Source organism: Vidua macroura, chromosome 17 (genome assembly GCF_024509145.1).
Source record: "Vidua macroura isolate BioBank_ID:100142 chromosome 17, ASM2450914v1, whole genome shotgun sequence".
Taxonomy (NCBI): domain Eukaryota; kingdom Metazoa; phylum Chordata; class Aves; order Passeriformes; family Viduidae; genus Vidua; species Vidua macroura.
Window position 1 is genome coordinate 5,488,009 of NC_071587.1, and position 15,188 is coordinate 5,503,196.

At 50.0% G+C, this 15,188-nt stretch overlaps 1 protein-coding gene across 1 annotated transcript; it reads right to left on the bottom strand.

The window, feature by feature from the left end:
* Nucleotides 1-11,142: 11,142 nt before the first annotated feature.
* Nucleotides 11,143-14,826, bottom strand: MAFB (MAF bZIP transcription factor B). The gene has a single exon (XM_053993292.1). The coding sequence runs from the start codon at nucleotides 14,189-14,191 to the stop codon at nucleotides 13,256-13,258; it is 936 nt and encodes a 311-aa protein (XP_053849267.1). The 5' UTR covers nucleotides 14,192-14,826; the 3' UTR covers nucleotides 11,143-13,255.
* Between the last annotated feature and the right edge of the window lie 362 nt (nucleotides 14,827-15,188).

A 15,188-nucleotide genomic window follows, 5' to 3' on the forward strand; every position in this document is an offset into this window, starting at 1 on the left:
AAGAGGCTGCAAAGCTGCACCTACAGGTGGATGGGTAGGACGTTACCTGTGCACTCAGTACATAAATCCTGCTGCCACATCTGGTTGATCTGATGGGAATGCTCTGAGAGCACCTTGGCAAATTGAGCCTTAAGCCAGGAGAGGCAGAATAATACCTAATTTTCATGAATGTGAAGTAGACTTAAGCTTGAGAGAGGCAGCTTAAGCTCCCATCCCAGGGGCAGAACTCCAGAGACAGAACTCCAGAGGCCTGTAGAACTTTACTGCTAATGCTGCTGGTGTCTCCAGCCTGTGAGCTGGAGGGACAGCCTGCTGGGGCTTTTATGAATCTAAACAGAAGATTTAATTTTCCTAGTTTCCATAATAGATGTTCAGGTTCTTGGGTGTTTCTGGGCCATCAGATCTTTGAAGGACAGGGAGTGGGGAATATTGCAACATATCCTGGAGTTATTGTCCTGCTGGTAGAATAGAGTTCCTTTGTAGACAGGTACGTTCCTAGAAATAGAATTAGGAGAATGTGGGTGGAACACCCACCCAGAGAGGTGGTGGGATCTCCACCCCTGGAGGTTTTCAGGATTTACTGAGGCAAAGCCAAGGCTGACCCGATTTGGTGTTGGCTACAGTCCTGCTTTGAGTGGGAGGTTGGGTGAGAGACCTCCCACCAACACTTCTGTCATGTGGGAGCATGGTGGGACACACTCAGGGAGGGTTTTCCAACATCATCTTGGAGTCATCAGCAGATTCCCTAATGGAAAGCAGCTCCTCCTGTACTCAGGCTACGAGAGAGGGCTCTCATGGGTGTTCTCAGTGAGAGTGCCCTGGGAAAAGGCAAGTGCAGGCCAGGGAGGGGGAATTAAACTGTGTCACTGAGAACAGCAATTAAAGAAGCCAACTGAGATTTCAAGGAAAATGCATAAATCTATAGGGCAGATTAGTTAATTAAAACAGAACCATCATCTCTAGGCCCCTTTCATTCACAGAAAGCTTCTGTTTCTTGCTAAAGGCATATTGAACTGGCAACAGTAGCTCAAGACAACTGTGGTTGCTTTTGGAATGAAGTTGTTAGTTCAGAAGAGGAACACACCCCTTCCCTGGAGTCCCAAGTTCTTGGCTGGAGGAGATTCCAGCCCTGCTGTACTGCGTGTTCAGGGTGGAGCAAGTGATTCAAGCAAAGGCAGATACTGGTTACAGCTTAATTGCCACTGATTTATCTCTTCCCTGAGTTCAGCTATCCCCTGGCAGAAGCACCTAACCCCCTCTGGAGGTTGGGGTCAGCCTCTAGCCCCAGCGAAGTCCAGTGTCCAAATTCCCACAGACTCAGTTCTTCCAGGAATGTGGTTGTGTTTTATGCACAACAGGGCCTTCACGGCATTTCTTCTGCACCTCCTTTGGATCCCAGCAGCAGGTTCACTCACCACATCCATTTGCTGGTCAGCTCTGAGCCATCTCTGAGTGGGGCTGTTCTCCCACAGACGATATTTATGAAAGGGAATACATTATAGGAAGACTTGAGTAGATTTTGGGTCCACTGCTGCTGGAGCCGATGGGTAACAAAGCAAAACACCAGAAAAGGCTTGACATTCAAAGCTGTTTTGTTTTGGTTTTAACTGGAGGAGGTTTTTTTCCTCCCACTTAATGAAAAAGGTCTTTTCCTTGCCATAACCAAGAAAGGAGGCTGCAGCACTTGGCAAACCAACTTCTATTAAGTGCATTTGCTGGAAATGTTTATACTTTACTCCTGACAACGGTCTTGAATATACCAAGCATTGCACTGTACCTTGCATAATTCTAACATGGGAGCAAAGTCCTTGTGGAGGAGGTGACAGTGTCATTCCCTGGGATTTTTTTTTTTTTTTTTTATGTCTGTCACTTGTTGTAATCATGGACAATATCTTGTTCTGGAAAATATTTTCCTGCTCTCCAGGGGTTCAACTTTCTCCTCCAGTTGAATTTAACAACAGGAGGAGAATCTTTGCAGGGAGTGAAGAGGAGGGAGGAAATGCCATAAGAGCAGGGAAATCACCAGTACCTTCCATGCAAACTGGCAGATGTTTAACAAGGGGTTCTCTGCCTTCCTCCAAAACTCCCCTTCTGCAGCATGTTGCCTGGAAACCCTCTGCTTCTTCCCCTTTCACATTTAATTACTGCAAATTGCTGAAAACTTTATCTAAACTCCTATCAGACAGACAAATCACCATTTGATTAAGGCAGACAAATGGTCCTAAGCAATCCCAAAAGGTGATTTCTGCATGCTTTGGGGTTTTGGAGGGTTTTTCCCCTTACTCTCAGGATTCAACCCAGCACTTCCCAAGCTGAGTAACAGGAATCTGGGCTAATTCTGGAAGGGCCTTGCTCTCTGATTTTGTATATGACTAGAAGATAAGAAAGGATGTAGACAGAGATTAGCATAAGAGACTTGTTAAATGAATATGAATGGGTCCTCTGGCAGCTAAACAGATGGTGGCTGTTCACTGGCCCCTGTGAAACGGTGCTGCTGCTGGGGTTATCCTTGCACACGGGTGTCCCCGGTACAGCTTGGCTTCTCTTCCGCCAGCCTCCGAGGAGCGGCGGTGAAACACAGCCCGTACGGGGCAGGATTTACTCTTTGCCCCCAGCCTGTGTGTTTGCAGGCTGGAGGTGGGGATGACACGCGGCGTGGGGAGGCAGCCGGAGGGCAGTAACCCGTCATCTCGGTGCCATGCTAATGCCGCCGCTGAGTCACAGGCTGTGGCTCGGCGGTGGTGCCGGGGCTGGCACGGCTCCCTGACACCGAGGTGGCATCCACGCAGGTGTGGCTTCACGGCGCTGCAGTTCCCAGAGCAGAGCCTGCAGCCCTGAGCCCCGCTCCTGCACGGAGCAGGAGGCGTGCGGGTGCCTCCCGGTGCAAAGATCCATCCACCCCACGGAGACAGCAACACCTCTGACATCTCTGGCAAACGAAAGGTTTGAAGGTTTGAAAGCCTGTCTCTCGCGCGAGGCACTCAAAGGAGAAGATGAGTGTGAACAAGGAGCCGAGCTGCAGAGTTTGATTCTGGTTGTCTTTTTTGAAGGAGTTTCATCAAAGGCCATGAGATGCACACTCTGAGCATCATTTGCAGTCTCCCGCAGGACCTTCTCAGCTTGGGGAACAGGCTGCACCACGAAGCTGCTGGGAATAATTCACTCTGTTGTGACTGGAGTCTCCAATTTAGAGAGGCTGGACAAAGCAGAAAGACTAAATCACTTTTTTCAGCAGATGACTTCTAGCAAGAATAGTCTCCCCCAGGTCAGGAATGCAGGCAAACCTGACCCGAGGGCTGGCTGCCCTCAGGGTTTGCTTTTATTATTATTTTTTCCCTCTGACATACGCCTGGCTGCTGATTCCACTGCTACCCAGATTTCACTGCCTCTGCAAAGTGCAGCGAGCTGCAGAGGCTCCAAAGAGTTAATTCAGATTGAAGACAAGAAGCAAAACAGCACCCTAGAGCCAGGCTTTTCCCCCCTGCTTGTGAGAATCCCTGTTCCCATCCAGCTCTGCACACTTGCAGCTCTCCCAGTTAACAGGTTGTTTGTCTTTCAGTGGATCGGAGGGAGTCTGTGTAAACCTCCATGCAACTGACTTTAATTACCTGCCAAACCTGCACCAGGGCATAAGCCCACATATTGTATGTGACATTACCAGTAGAGCAAGTACTGGAATGCAGGGGCTAGAATAATTTGACAGCTAACATAAAGCACCATGATTTATATTTTGGTTATATTGAGATTTTTCCCCCCTCTTTGAGCACTCATATAAATATTTACTTGGATCCTAGGACCTTGCTTAACCCTCACAGTGCCACGTTTCATCTTCTTCCTTTTTTCTTTTTTCTTTTTTTTTTTTTGTTTTGTTTTTCAGCAGCTACTCCAAAAATGCCTTTCATTTTAAAACACAGAAGATTTAAACCAAAAATAACTTCACCTTTAAATTGTTTCATCTGTAAACAATGTGATTCAGTAATCTTTATATATTTACTGTAGACTTCAATTGAAAACAGATTATGGCAAAGGGTTTCTCTTAAAAGATACATGACTTTTTAGTAGGAACACTAGGTTTAGATTCTGAAGCAGACATCAGCTGATGCTTCTGCTTTGTTTTAAATTTTACCCAAGCTATTTCATTAATTATTGAGCTGAGTAACATGACTATATGGTCTGCTTATTTCAAATTTAAACTTCTCTGCTATTTAAGGATTATTTTTCTTTTGTGTCACCGCATGGTTTTAGTCTCCATGCAACAGGACAGAAATCACTGCATAAGAGAGTTCTGGTAATGCTGCATATCAGAAAGCCATGGACTTTATTGTTATTATCATTATTCCTGTTTGTCTATCAGACTTGATGATGAGTCATTTATTACATAGCCCCAGAGGCTCTCAGGTATTTGCTTAATACCCTCCTCTTTTGGGTGCCTGACTTGAGAGAAGTGAGGATCTGGAAATGCACTTTCAAAACCATTTTCTGGTGCCAAACACCCTTGCTGCACCTTCCACCCCTCTGTGGAGTGGATTAAGCTGTCACTGCACAAAACCAGCACTGGCCCTGGTGAATTTGTGTTCTTCAGTCCTTGAGATCCACACATGCTCTCACAGACCAGTGCAGAGCAGCCACTGCATTACCCAGAATAAAACACTTGATCCAGGGGTCAAGGCTGACATAAAAATAAGGATGGCCTGTGTCAGGAGGAGTTTAGCAATCCTCTCTTTTTGGTGTCTTGAATGCACTCAGTTTATCAGCCTCAGCCACTGTGCAGGCTAGAGCTGATATTACCACTGCAATTGCACTAACACAACATGTGGAGCTGGATGTCATTGGGCAAGGAGCCAGAGGGGGACCAGACTGAGGAGAAATGTAAAAGCTTTCCTTCAGGGTTGCATGAGCAGAGATTTCAGACTCAAAACCCTTTTTTTCATGTAATTGTTGGCTGCTTTAAATAGGGGGAAAATGCAGGTCTGGAAGCTGTGAGGGCCTATGTTAGCTCAGAGACCTGTTTATAATTATATGTTCCCTTTCTCATGTTTGCAGAAGCTTTAGGTAATAAGTGCACCACGGCAGAGGAGCAAGGAAGAAGCAGTTAGCTGAAGAGCAAGGGGCAGGTTTATTGCCCTCTGTAATTTCTTTCGTGAAATTCCTGGACCAACAGGAAAGTTTCATCTCCATTCCATAGGAAACAAAACAGCACCCATGGACACACAGTGTTAGAGGGGCTTGCGCTGCCTTCCCACCTTGCTATTTGTTCCCTGGTGATCAGTGATCCTGTGCTCCAGCTGTGTGATGGGAGGACAGGCAGCACGGCCCAGAGGAGCTGGTCAGGCTGAGCCCTGCTCTCAGGCTGCAGCTCACCTTGGCCAGGTCACCACAACCCTGTGAGAGGTCAGTGGCTTCCTTTAATAAATTACCTGAATTTCTGCTGGAGAAGGAGTAAGTAGTGTTTATTTTTATTTATGCAGATTTCAGGTGCTTGGCACCGATTTCTTGCCACACTTACTTCAGAAAAAAAATTGTGTTGACCACAGTGCCCTTGTCACCGTGTGTTTAATATCCTTTATAAAGCCAGGAGCACCTTTCTGGAAATAAATGAAGTCTCATTAGTGGGAAGTCGAGGCTGAAGCAGAATCAGAGCTTTACATTTTATCAGAGGGAGGTTGCAGGCTTCGGTACACAAATACAGGCACAAGCAATGCCCGAATATTTGCAATCCATATGTGCTATTGCAATACTGGATGAAAACATCCCAGTTTAGAAATAATCCCAGCTCTGTATTTGTGTGAACATGTCCTAGTATCTCCCAGCATTGCAGTAAATGCCAGAGTCTGCAGAGAGGGTGCAGTTAAAATGGTGTATTAGAGCAGCACTGTGACAGTGGCAGTGGAGTTTTCTCTGGTATAAACCTTCACCTACTGCCTCCAACAATGAGGGAAAAGGCAGAAGAAATAAGTTTGAGATGTTTCTTTAAAGAAAGCACTAAACTTGGTAAAAGGACACAGCTTTGCTACCTTGCTCTCTGCCCCTCATGCCTCAGGATATCATAAATTTTTGATACCAATAAAACAGAATTTTTGATGAGCTGCTATTTTGCATTAAAGCAACTTTACATGCAAAGATTGCATAATAGGAAGTAAAATTGAATTTTGCCTCAGAACAAGTTCTTATTATTAATTTAAGTGTTTTTTATATATTTTAGCAGCAGCTTATCATTCTATATATTTAATTTCTTTCAAGTGAGAACACTTAGCATTGGTTTCCTTGTCTAAACAAATCTTTTAAGAGAACACATGTATAAAGTGGAAATGCAGCGTTTTGAATCTGTGCCTTAAGACAAATAGTGAAACTTTAAAAGAGGTAATAAAAAAACCAGAAGGACAAAGGACAACTATCTCTAAAACCTACCAGCAGGCTCCTTGGGACAAAAAACATGTCACTTTCTCTATGTGGAATAATTTTTCCCCTCTTTACTGCAGTGTTTGTTCGAAACATATTGTGGCAAAACTGTAAATACATGACCCTCCATTGGAGTGGCTCTGTTTAAGGCAAAGGATTTGCAGATTTGAGACCTTAGGTCTCAAGTATAGCACAGTCCATTTCTAACACTTCCACACACCGTGATGCACAGGACCAGCTCACAAATATAAATTGGCTCTTCCCTGTCCTGGTTGCATTAGCAAGAAAATGTTTTGCAGCACTTCCCACTGCATTCAGAATTTACTACTGAAAGCCACCTTTTAAAAATCAAGAAAAGGCAGAGCTTGTAAGGTTTTTTAACCCCCTCTTCTTCTTCTTCTTGCATGAAACAGAAGTCCAGTATGGGATCCTACCAGACCGCTGCATGCAGTATTACTGAACACACCATGCAGGATTATGCCATAAGTTATTTACAGTGTGTGTGTGTGTGTACCTACATAACGTCAGACTTAATGCAACCCTAATGGGGTGAAACATCATGATTTAAAAGGGAAAAAAGAAAGGGAGAAAAAGAGAAAGAGGGAGAAGGGGGGGGAAAAGGAAGAGAGGATGAGAGAGAAAGGGAGAGAGAAAAAGAGAAAGAGAAACAGAGAGAAAGTGAGAAAGAGCAAAAAAAGAGAGCAAAAGAGAGAAAAAAGAGGAGACGGAGAAAGAGAGAGAGGGAGAAGAGAGAGAGAAAGAAAAAGAGAAAGAGAGAGAAAAAAGAGAGAAAGAAAGAGAGAAAGAGAGAAAGAAAGAGAGGAAGAAAGAGAGAGAAAGAAAGAAAGAGAGAGAAAGAAAGAAAGAGAGAGAAAGAAAGAAAAAAGAAAAGAAAAGAAAAGAAAAGAAAAGAAAAGAAAAGAAAAGAAAAGAAAAGAAAAGAAAAGAAAAGAAAAGAAAAGAAAAGAAAAGAAAAGAAAAGAAAAGAAAAGAAAAGAAAAGAAAAGAAAAGAAAAGAAAAGAAAAGAAAAGAAAAGAAAAGAAATTGGAATTTCTCCAAATAGAGATTAAAAAAAAAATACAAAAAGGACCCCGGGAGCCGAGGCAGGGGAGGATGCTGGCAGCAGCAGCCGGGCACTCGGCATCTCCGCGGCCGGCGGAACGCAGCGGGCTCCCCGCGGAACCTGCGCACGGCGCTGCGCGGCAGCGGAGCCGGAGAGGGCTCCCGAGCCCTGGGGATGTTTTAGCTGTCCTCCCCGAAACCCGACACCCCCAGCCCCGAAGAGCTTCCCTGACCTCGGTCTGTCAATCACCGGCACCGAGCAGCCTGCTAGAGCCAGGCGGGCACTGCGCCAGCCCGAGGGAGAATGAGGAAGGGGGCGGGGGGGGAGGAAAAAAAATTAAACCCTAAACCAGCTGGGAACAGTTATCTCGCAAGCCCTGGCTCATCCTTATAACGCATCTCGCCTGCCCACCTCAATACGGAGCAACACATCTGCCGGCCGGCAGCAGCGCTCAGCATCTCTGGAAAGTCTTAGAGTGATGTTTCTATCTTTAGTTCAAAACGTCTTTTTAGTCTTAGATGTCTCTGTTTTGGAATTAAAGACAATCAGCTTTATACACTCTCCTGGAGGGGAGGAGGGAAGGGAATATTGAGAGGAGTCTATTAAACGGTTGGCAGCGATAGTCTGTAAGCTCTGTGTCAGTAAATGGGGGTGGGGGGAGAGGGGGGCTGTTGCCAATTGTGTTTCCTGTCTGAGTGTCTCGTTCAGTTCTGGGAGCAGCCGTAGCCGGTCGTCACCTCTGTCCCGGCGGGGGGTGCGGACCTCGCTCTGGCTGTTAGCAACAGCTCTTACAAAACTGCGAAATCAAACAAAATAATATGATTTTCACTGAAGGGAATCGTCCTCCTGCACTACATGAGATCACATAGTGAACCGCCGTCCGGCAGCCAAATTTAGCGGGGCAAACCTTTGGCCCTTCCCCGTCATACGCCCCATCATCCGCGGGGTGCGGGGCAGCTGCCGGCCCCCGCCGGGCCGCTCTCGGGGGTCTCCCATCGCCGCAAAGGCTCTGCCACTTCTCTCCCGGAGCATTCCAGAGCCCCCGAACCCCTGCTCCGGCCAGGCGTGCACAGGCCCGTCCGAGTCCCGGTCCCGGTCCCAGTCCGGGTCTGGTCCTGTCTCTCTGCCACGCCGACCCCATCCTCTCCAAGGTTTCGAAGCGAGACTCGGGGTGAGGGGCCTTTACACCCGGCTTTTGGGGAGACAATTTGCAGCATCTTCGCTCCGGAGAGCGCCGAGGGCGAGTGCCGGGTCGCCGGCCCGGTTCCCGGAGCGGGAGGTGGGTGGTCAGCGCTCGGCCCCTCCGAGCCGGGCAGCAGCTGCCGCCTCCGGCCTCCTCCCAGCGCAGGGGACGCCCGGGCTGCAACAGCTCCAGGAGCGGAGCTGGACCCCTGCCCCGGCCAGGGGGTGCGTGGGGACAAGCGGCGCAAAGGACGGGCAGAGGAGCAACCGGCCAAGCAGCACGCCCGGAGCGGGGGGAGAAGAGGGGCTGGGGCAGGATGCGCGCTCTGTCCCCCGCTGCTGACAGCAGCTTCTCCGCGCTCCGGGGCAAGGGGGGAGCCCCGGGCGGACGGCCCCCAGCTGACCCGGACAGCCCCCGCTGCCGGGGAAGCACCCCGCGGACAGGCCGGTCCCGGGAGGAAAAAGAGGGGAAAAAGGAGTTTTCCCTTGGCTTCAAGTGGCTCCTCTCCGTGCTGTCCCTGTCTTGTGTCAGCCCTTCGCCTGTCGGTGATGAACGGCGAGAGATCAAAGTCGATACCCGCGGGTGGCAATAGGCGAGCGGAGCCGAGGGGAGGGGAGGGGTCCCCCCTCGCTGCTGGGCTCTCCCGGGGGTGCCGGCAGCGGGGCACAGGCGGGCTGCCCGCCCCGGTACCCGCGGGGCTGCCTGGCCCCGGGGCCGCTGCCGCTGCCCTCAGGGCAGAGCCTGCCCAGGCGCAGGCCGGGGCGAGCACAAGTGCGGGTGGTTTTGGCCCCTCGGTGTGCCAAAGCCCCCTCGAGCCGCCTGTGCGGACAGAGAAGCCGGCCCGACCCCCGGCCGAGAGAGAGGGAGGGACCCGCGGCCCGGAGCCCGCTCCTCGCAGCGCCCGCGGGGCCGAGCCCGGCCGGTCCCGGACCCACCGACTCGGGCTGTGCCCCGCTGGGACTCGGTTGCGTTTTTCTTTTCTTTTAAAAGGAATAAATTAAAGCCCAGGAGCGGTGCCGGGCCAGCAGAGCCCCGGCCGCCCGGGCCGTGCCGCGGGGCTGCCCCGCCGCTGACACCGTTCTGTGGTGGGAATCTGGAGGGCTTTTCTAAGGCCTGTTTTTCCTACTTTTTTTCGTTGTTGTTGTTGTTCAATTAGCCCTAGTGATTTATTCAATGCATGCATGAGGGGACATTAATATGCGGTGGCAGTTCCCACAAACAATATTCCTCTCAGGCTTTCTGCAGCCATAGCATTTACTGGCAAGGGGGGAGGCTATACAGGGAAAGCCAGGCTCTCCCAGCCTTTTCCTCTGCAAACTCCTGTCCCCCCTTGGCAGGGCAGCAGGGTGCGAGCTTGTTCTCCGGGCCTGACTCATGTAGCCGGGGGGCTGGGACGGGCCCCGGCCCCTTCCAAGCTCCTCCAGCTCAGTGGCTGGCCCAGCTGGCTCTGACAAGGCAGGGATGTGGATGGGATTTAAGGGGGGGGGGGGTGTTTTAAGTTGCTGCATTTGCTTTTAAATTATTTTTTCCACATTCTGTCCTTAACCTGTTTGTCCTTCAAAAGCACTTTATGCCATCCCTGCAAAGAACAGCTCGCTGCTGCTGGGACGAGGGCAGGGCAGAGAGAACCTATTTTTTCTGGTTGTGCGATACCTTGGATTTTGTTTTTAGGAGGGATTTAAAGTTCAACACCGCTTTCATACTTTAAGAGCAGCAGCGTTCAGACACGCTGCGACCCAACTCGGAGAGTCCCTTTCCCACACCCAGGCAAGGACTGGGGGCGATTTTTAACCTCCTCCTCCTCCTTCAATTTAGGGAGCTGTGTGGTTATTGCAGTGAGAGCAGCTGAGGGATGGCGGTAGAGTTGCGATGTGCTGAGCGCTTGGGGGTGGCGGGCAGAGATCTGCCCCTTCTCCACATGCACCTACCGAGTCTTCGGGGGGAGGAAAAATAAAAAACAAACAACCCCAAAACGGAATAAGTAGAGTGTGCAGATGGAGAGAAGGAAAGTGAATGTGCAACCCGGATCCCAAAGGAGCTGGGTAAAGGACAGACTTGTCCAAGTCCTCTCCTTTTCTAATGAAAAAAAAAAAAAAAAAAAGGAAAGAAAGTGCCTGTCGTCAGCGCTCCCCCGCTGTCCCCGCCCGGGGGTGGCTGGGCCGGACAGTCCCGCTCCCGGCGGGGCAGCGGAGCGCCGGGCGGACACCCGGGCAGAGCCGGGCCCGGCGCGGGGCTCCCGCCGCTCCGCTCGCCCCGGAGGGGCTGGGGTGATGCTCCCCCTGCCAAGGGCGAGCTCCGACCCAGGCAGAGGAGGGGGAAGGCTGAGCGCTCCTACCCTGCGAGCAGCAGCGTTCCCGAGAGGGCAAAGCAGCCCCGCGCCCCCCCTGGGCCGCAGCCCCCCACAAGCCCGGCAGCAGGGTGGGGACAGGGACGGGGCCACAACTTTTCCTTTCTTTCGGAACACGAGACGTCAGAGAAGCAGGTCCGTCCAAGAAATACCATTTCAATGATTTTAATAAGCAAAATAGGAAACAATTTTAATAACCAAAAACAGAAACCAGTCTGAATAAAACTACAATAGACCAGGTTTTTTAATATTTTTCATATCATAAGCAGGATTTGAAATTGATCCCTTCAGAACTTTACATGAAATAAAAACAATTTTTTTCCGCTGCTGCAATGTTTTGATTTCAACACAGTTGAATCAGTAAAAACCAAAGATCGTTTTCTGATGCATGACTAATATCCACAATATTTAAAACTGCAAGCACCATGCTGTTCATTACAATCTTGTTATTACTGTTAATTTATAAACTAATACAAACTTAAAATGCATCCGGCCAGCAGTGCCAGCTATCCTAAAAGGAAACTAAAAAATAAGTTTTCATTTTGGTATTTTTGTCAGTGCAACGTAAATCCTTTTACTGACCTGCAGGAGGAAAAAAAAAAGTAATAAAAACACCCATAAGACTCCAAACTACTACTACTATACAACTGCAAATAAATTTTGGCTAAAACTTTCACTCGCTGCATAGGGAAGCAGAGAAGCAGATTACAAATCATTGCAAAAGAATACACTTAAAAGTTGCAGTATGTCTTCTTAAAAAAAAAAGTTTTAGATTTAAATGCTTTCCCAGCCCACTCATCAGCTGCTGCCATTGAGAAACCCAACTTCAGTGGCGACACGGAGCCCTCGCTGCAATCACAACTTGACTCGTAACGAGGAGGGTTTGGGGTTGTTTTCTCTCTTTATATACCAAAAATCTAGGGGCAGGTTTTTTGGTTTTTTGGGTTGTTTTTTTTTTTTTTTAATGGAACTGATATCTCGTCCGTCCTTCTCTTTCTGAGTGTACAATCAGAAGGGAAATTATCTGGCCAAGCCTAACCACTCAGGCTGGGAATTGTCCTGGAGGAAAGAGCTTCGCTGCCACTTTAAGGCATGGAGTAGGTTCTAGTGACCGAGGAGGGTTTTTCCCTGTTAAGTTTAGGTTTGTCAATGCCATTCAGGCGTTTTTGCTTCTGCCCCAACAAACAAAAACCAAAATGAAAACTAACCAAAAAAAAAAAAAAATACAACTTAAAAGTGCACCAGATATACAAAGTTGGTTTTTTTTCTAATGCAAAATGCCCATAACTTTTTTTCTTTAAGTATCTCTTTAACACCAAACAAACCGTATAACCAGCCTGCTGAAATGTTATTTTGTTTTTTGTGTATTTTTCTCCTGTACGGTTTGAAGTAGCAGATATTTACAAGCTAACAACCATAAAAGAAAACAAGAGCAAAACCAACGAACAAAACTGCACAAGCAGTAAAAAGTTCGATAACTTGTGATGCTTTTCTTATTGATGAAACAAAACAACAACAGAAATCTATGATCGATGATCAACATGCTATAGTTAAACAAGAAAATGGTACAAAATAGAAATTATTACCATACATGTCCAGCATGCAGGATTAATATTTTTAATGCAGATTTTCGTATTTTTCTATATAATCAAGCAGGCAATAAAACTGATGAGTTTTTTTTTCTTTCTTTCATTCTTTCTTTTCTTAGATTGAATGTCCCATCTGAGTCCTGTAATTTATTTCTCAAAGCAGGCAATATATGAAGAGTTTGCATATATTGTCCTTTTTATTTATTCTCTTTTTCCAAGCAGGTAAATTGTGCATGAGATGGTGCTGAATATGTCCTCTCTCTTTCCAAGCAGGCAGTATGTTATAGATGGCTTGTTCATTGTCCTTTTTTATTATTATTCTTTTAAAGTCCATCTTGCTCTGCAAGCAAGAGATCTATAAAACGCTTCACTTGTCCTTTTCTCCTTTGCCTCTGTCTCTCTCTCTAACTTGCACACGAAAGTCAAAAAGTTGCACTTTACCTCTCCCATCCCCACCCCCAGCCTACTTTTCCCACAGCTACTCTAGAAGACTGGATGCTGCAAAAAAAAAAAAAAAATCAAGTCTCTATTTTTCTCTCCTCCTTTCTCTCTAGTCAAGCAGACGGATGGATGGAGATGTCAGAGGAGGATGGGAGCGGGGGGGAAGGTGACAGGGGTCAGGTTTGGGGGGTGGGGGGGTTTTGTTTGTTTTTTAATTATTTTTGTTAAGCACTCACATGAAGAACTCAGGGGAAGACGGGTTGTCACTGGTGGAGCCGGCCTCTCTGAAGCCGTTGCTGGCAAGTTTCTCACACTTGAGCTTGTAGGCGTCTCTCTCTCTGGCGAGCCGGGTCACTTCTTGCTTGAGCTGTTCCACCTGCTGAATGAGCTGCGTCTTTTCGTTCTCCAGGTGGTGTTTCTGCTGGACACGTTTATACCTGCAGGACTGGGCATAGCCCCTGTTCTTCAAGGTCCTCCTCTTCTGCTTGAGGCGGATCACCTCATCTTTGGTGAAGCCTCGGAGGTGCCTGTTGAGCTCCCTCACAGACATGGACACCAGCTGGTCATCTGAGAACCGGTCCTCCACGCTGCTGGAGGGGGGATGCTGCTGGTGCGAGTTCTGGAGCTGCTGGGAGGAGCTGGAGGAGGTGGAGGGAGTGGGAGAGGCCTGGTGGTGATGATGGTGGTGATGGTGAGGGTGCCCGCTGCCGGCCAGGTCTTCGTGAGTGACTGCGGGATACTGGTGGTGGTGTTGGTGATGGTGATGATGATGGTGGTGGTGGGCCCGGAAGCCCTCGAAGCCCTGCAGCTGCTGGGACACCTGGTGGGACCCAATGAGGGCTTCGACAGCGTCCTCTGGGGTGAGGTTCAGCGCCTCGGGGTTCATCTGCTGGTAGCTGTTGGCCATCCAGTACAGGTCCTCCAAGTGGGTCTTCTGCTCGGTGGGGCTGAAGCTGGGCGAGGAGGGCACGGAGCTGCAGGGGGTGCTGATGGGGGTGGAGGAGACGGAGCCCGCCGGCTGCAGGCGGGTGCAGTGCCTGCCCGAGCGGTCGCTCCTGCCCAGGGGCTCCTTCTTCACGTCGAACTTCATCAAGTCGAAGTCGTTCACGTACTCCATGGCCAGCGGGCTAGTGGGCAGCTCGGCTCCGATGCTGAGCTCTCCGGCCATCGCTGTCTTACGGGCACCTCTCCCGGCGGAGGGGGCTGGAGACCTCACCCCAGCGCGCAGTCTGGCAGAGGGCTGGCCGCGCTCTCCTATTCCAAACCAACTTTGGCTTTCAGCTCTCGCTTCCTTTCCTCCGCTCCCCCTCCTCCGCCGCCTCCTTCTCCCGGCTTCTGGGGCTTCTTCAGTCCGGAGCAACAAAGCCAAGGACGAGCCGGCCCCCGGGGCCGCCTGGCTGGCTCCTGGCTGTCGGAATCAGCGTTCGCCCCTCACCGCGGGCTGCGGCAGCTCCCGGCTCCGAGGCGCCCGGCCGCGAGGAGAAAGGAGCGGTAGCAGGAAGGGCAAAAGCAAAACAAAACAAAGATGCTGCCTTCGGGTCTGTGCAGGAAGAAGAAGGTCGGTGCGAACGCCCAGCCCGTGCCCCCGGCCGGGTTTTGTAAGTCCGGAGCCCCCTCCCCGCGGCAGCCGAGCCCGGAGCCTGCCGCAACTTTCCAGCCCGAGCGAGCGCCGGGGCAGCGCACGGGCTACCGGCGGCGGCGGGGCTCTGCACGGGAGTTTCGGTGGCTCTGGCAGCGCAGGCGAAGGGGAGGGAAAAGGGGGAGGAAGGAGGGGAAGGAGGAGGAAAAAAAAAAAAAAAAAAAAGGAGGAGAAGGGGGACGAGCACAGCCCAAGTCTCTGCTGTAGCTGCCGCCGCCAGCGCTCGTTGTGCAGCTGTGATCACAGTGCAGCCCCCCTTGGCTTCTTATACGGCCGTGCCCGCCGAGAGCGCGGCGGGGGCCGGGGCCGGCGGCGGCCGCGCCAATGGCAGCGCGGCGGCGGGGCCGGGCGGGGCCGGGCCGCGCCGTGACAGCTCCGCAGCGCCAGCTGAGCGCCCGCCGCTCCCAGCCCGCACCTCCGGGCTCTCCCCGGCTCCCCCTCCAGCACCCGCGCCTTCCCAGTTATTTATTTATTTAGCTGTTTATTTATTTATTTATTTATTTCTCTGCTCCCTTCCTCCTATCCT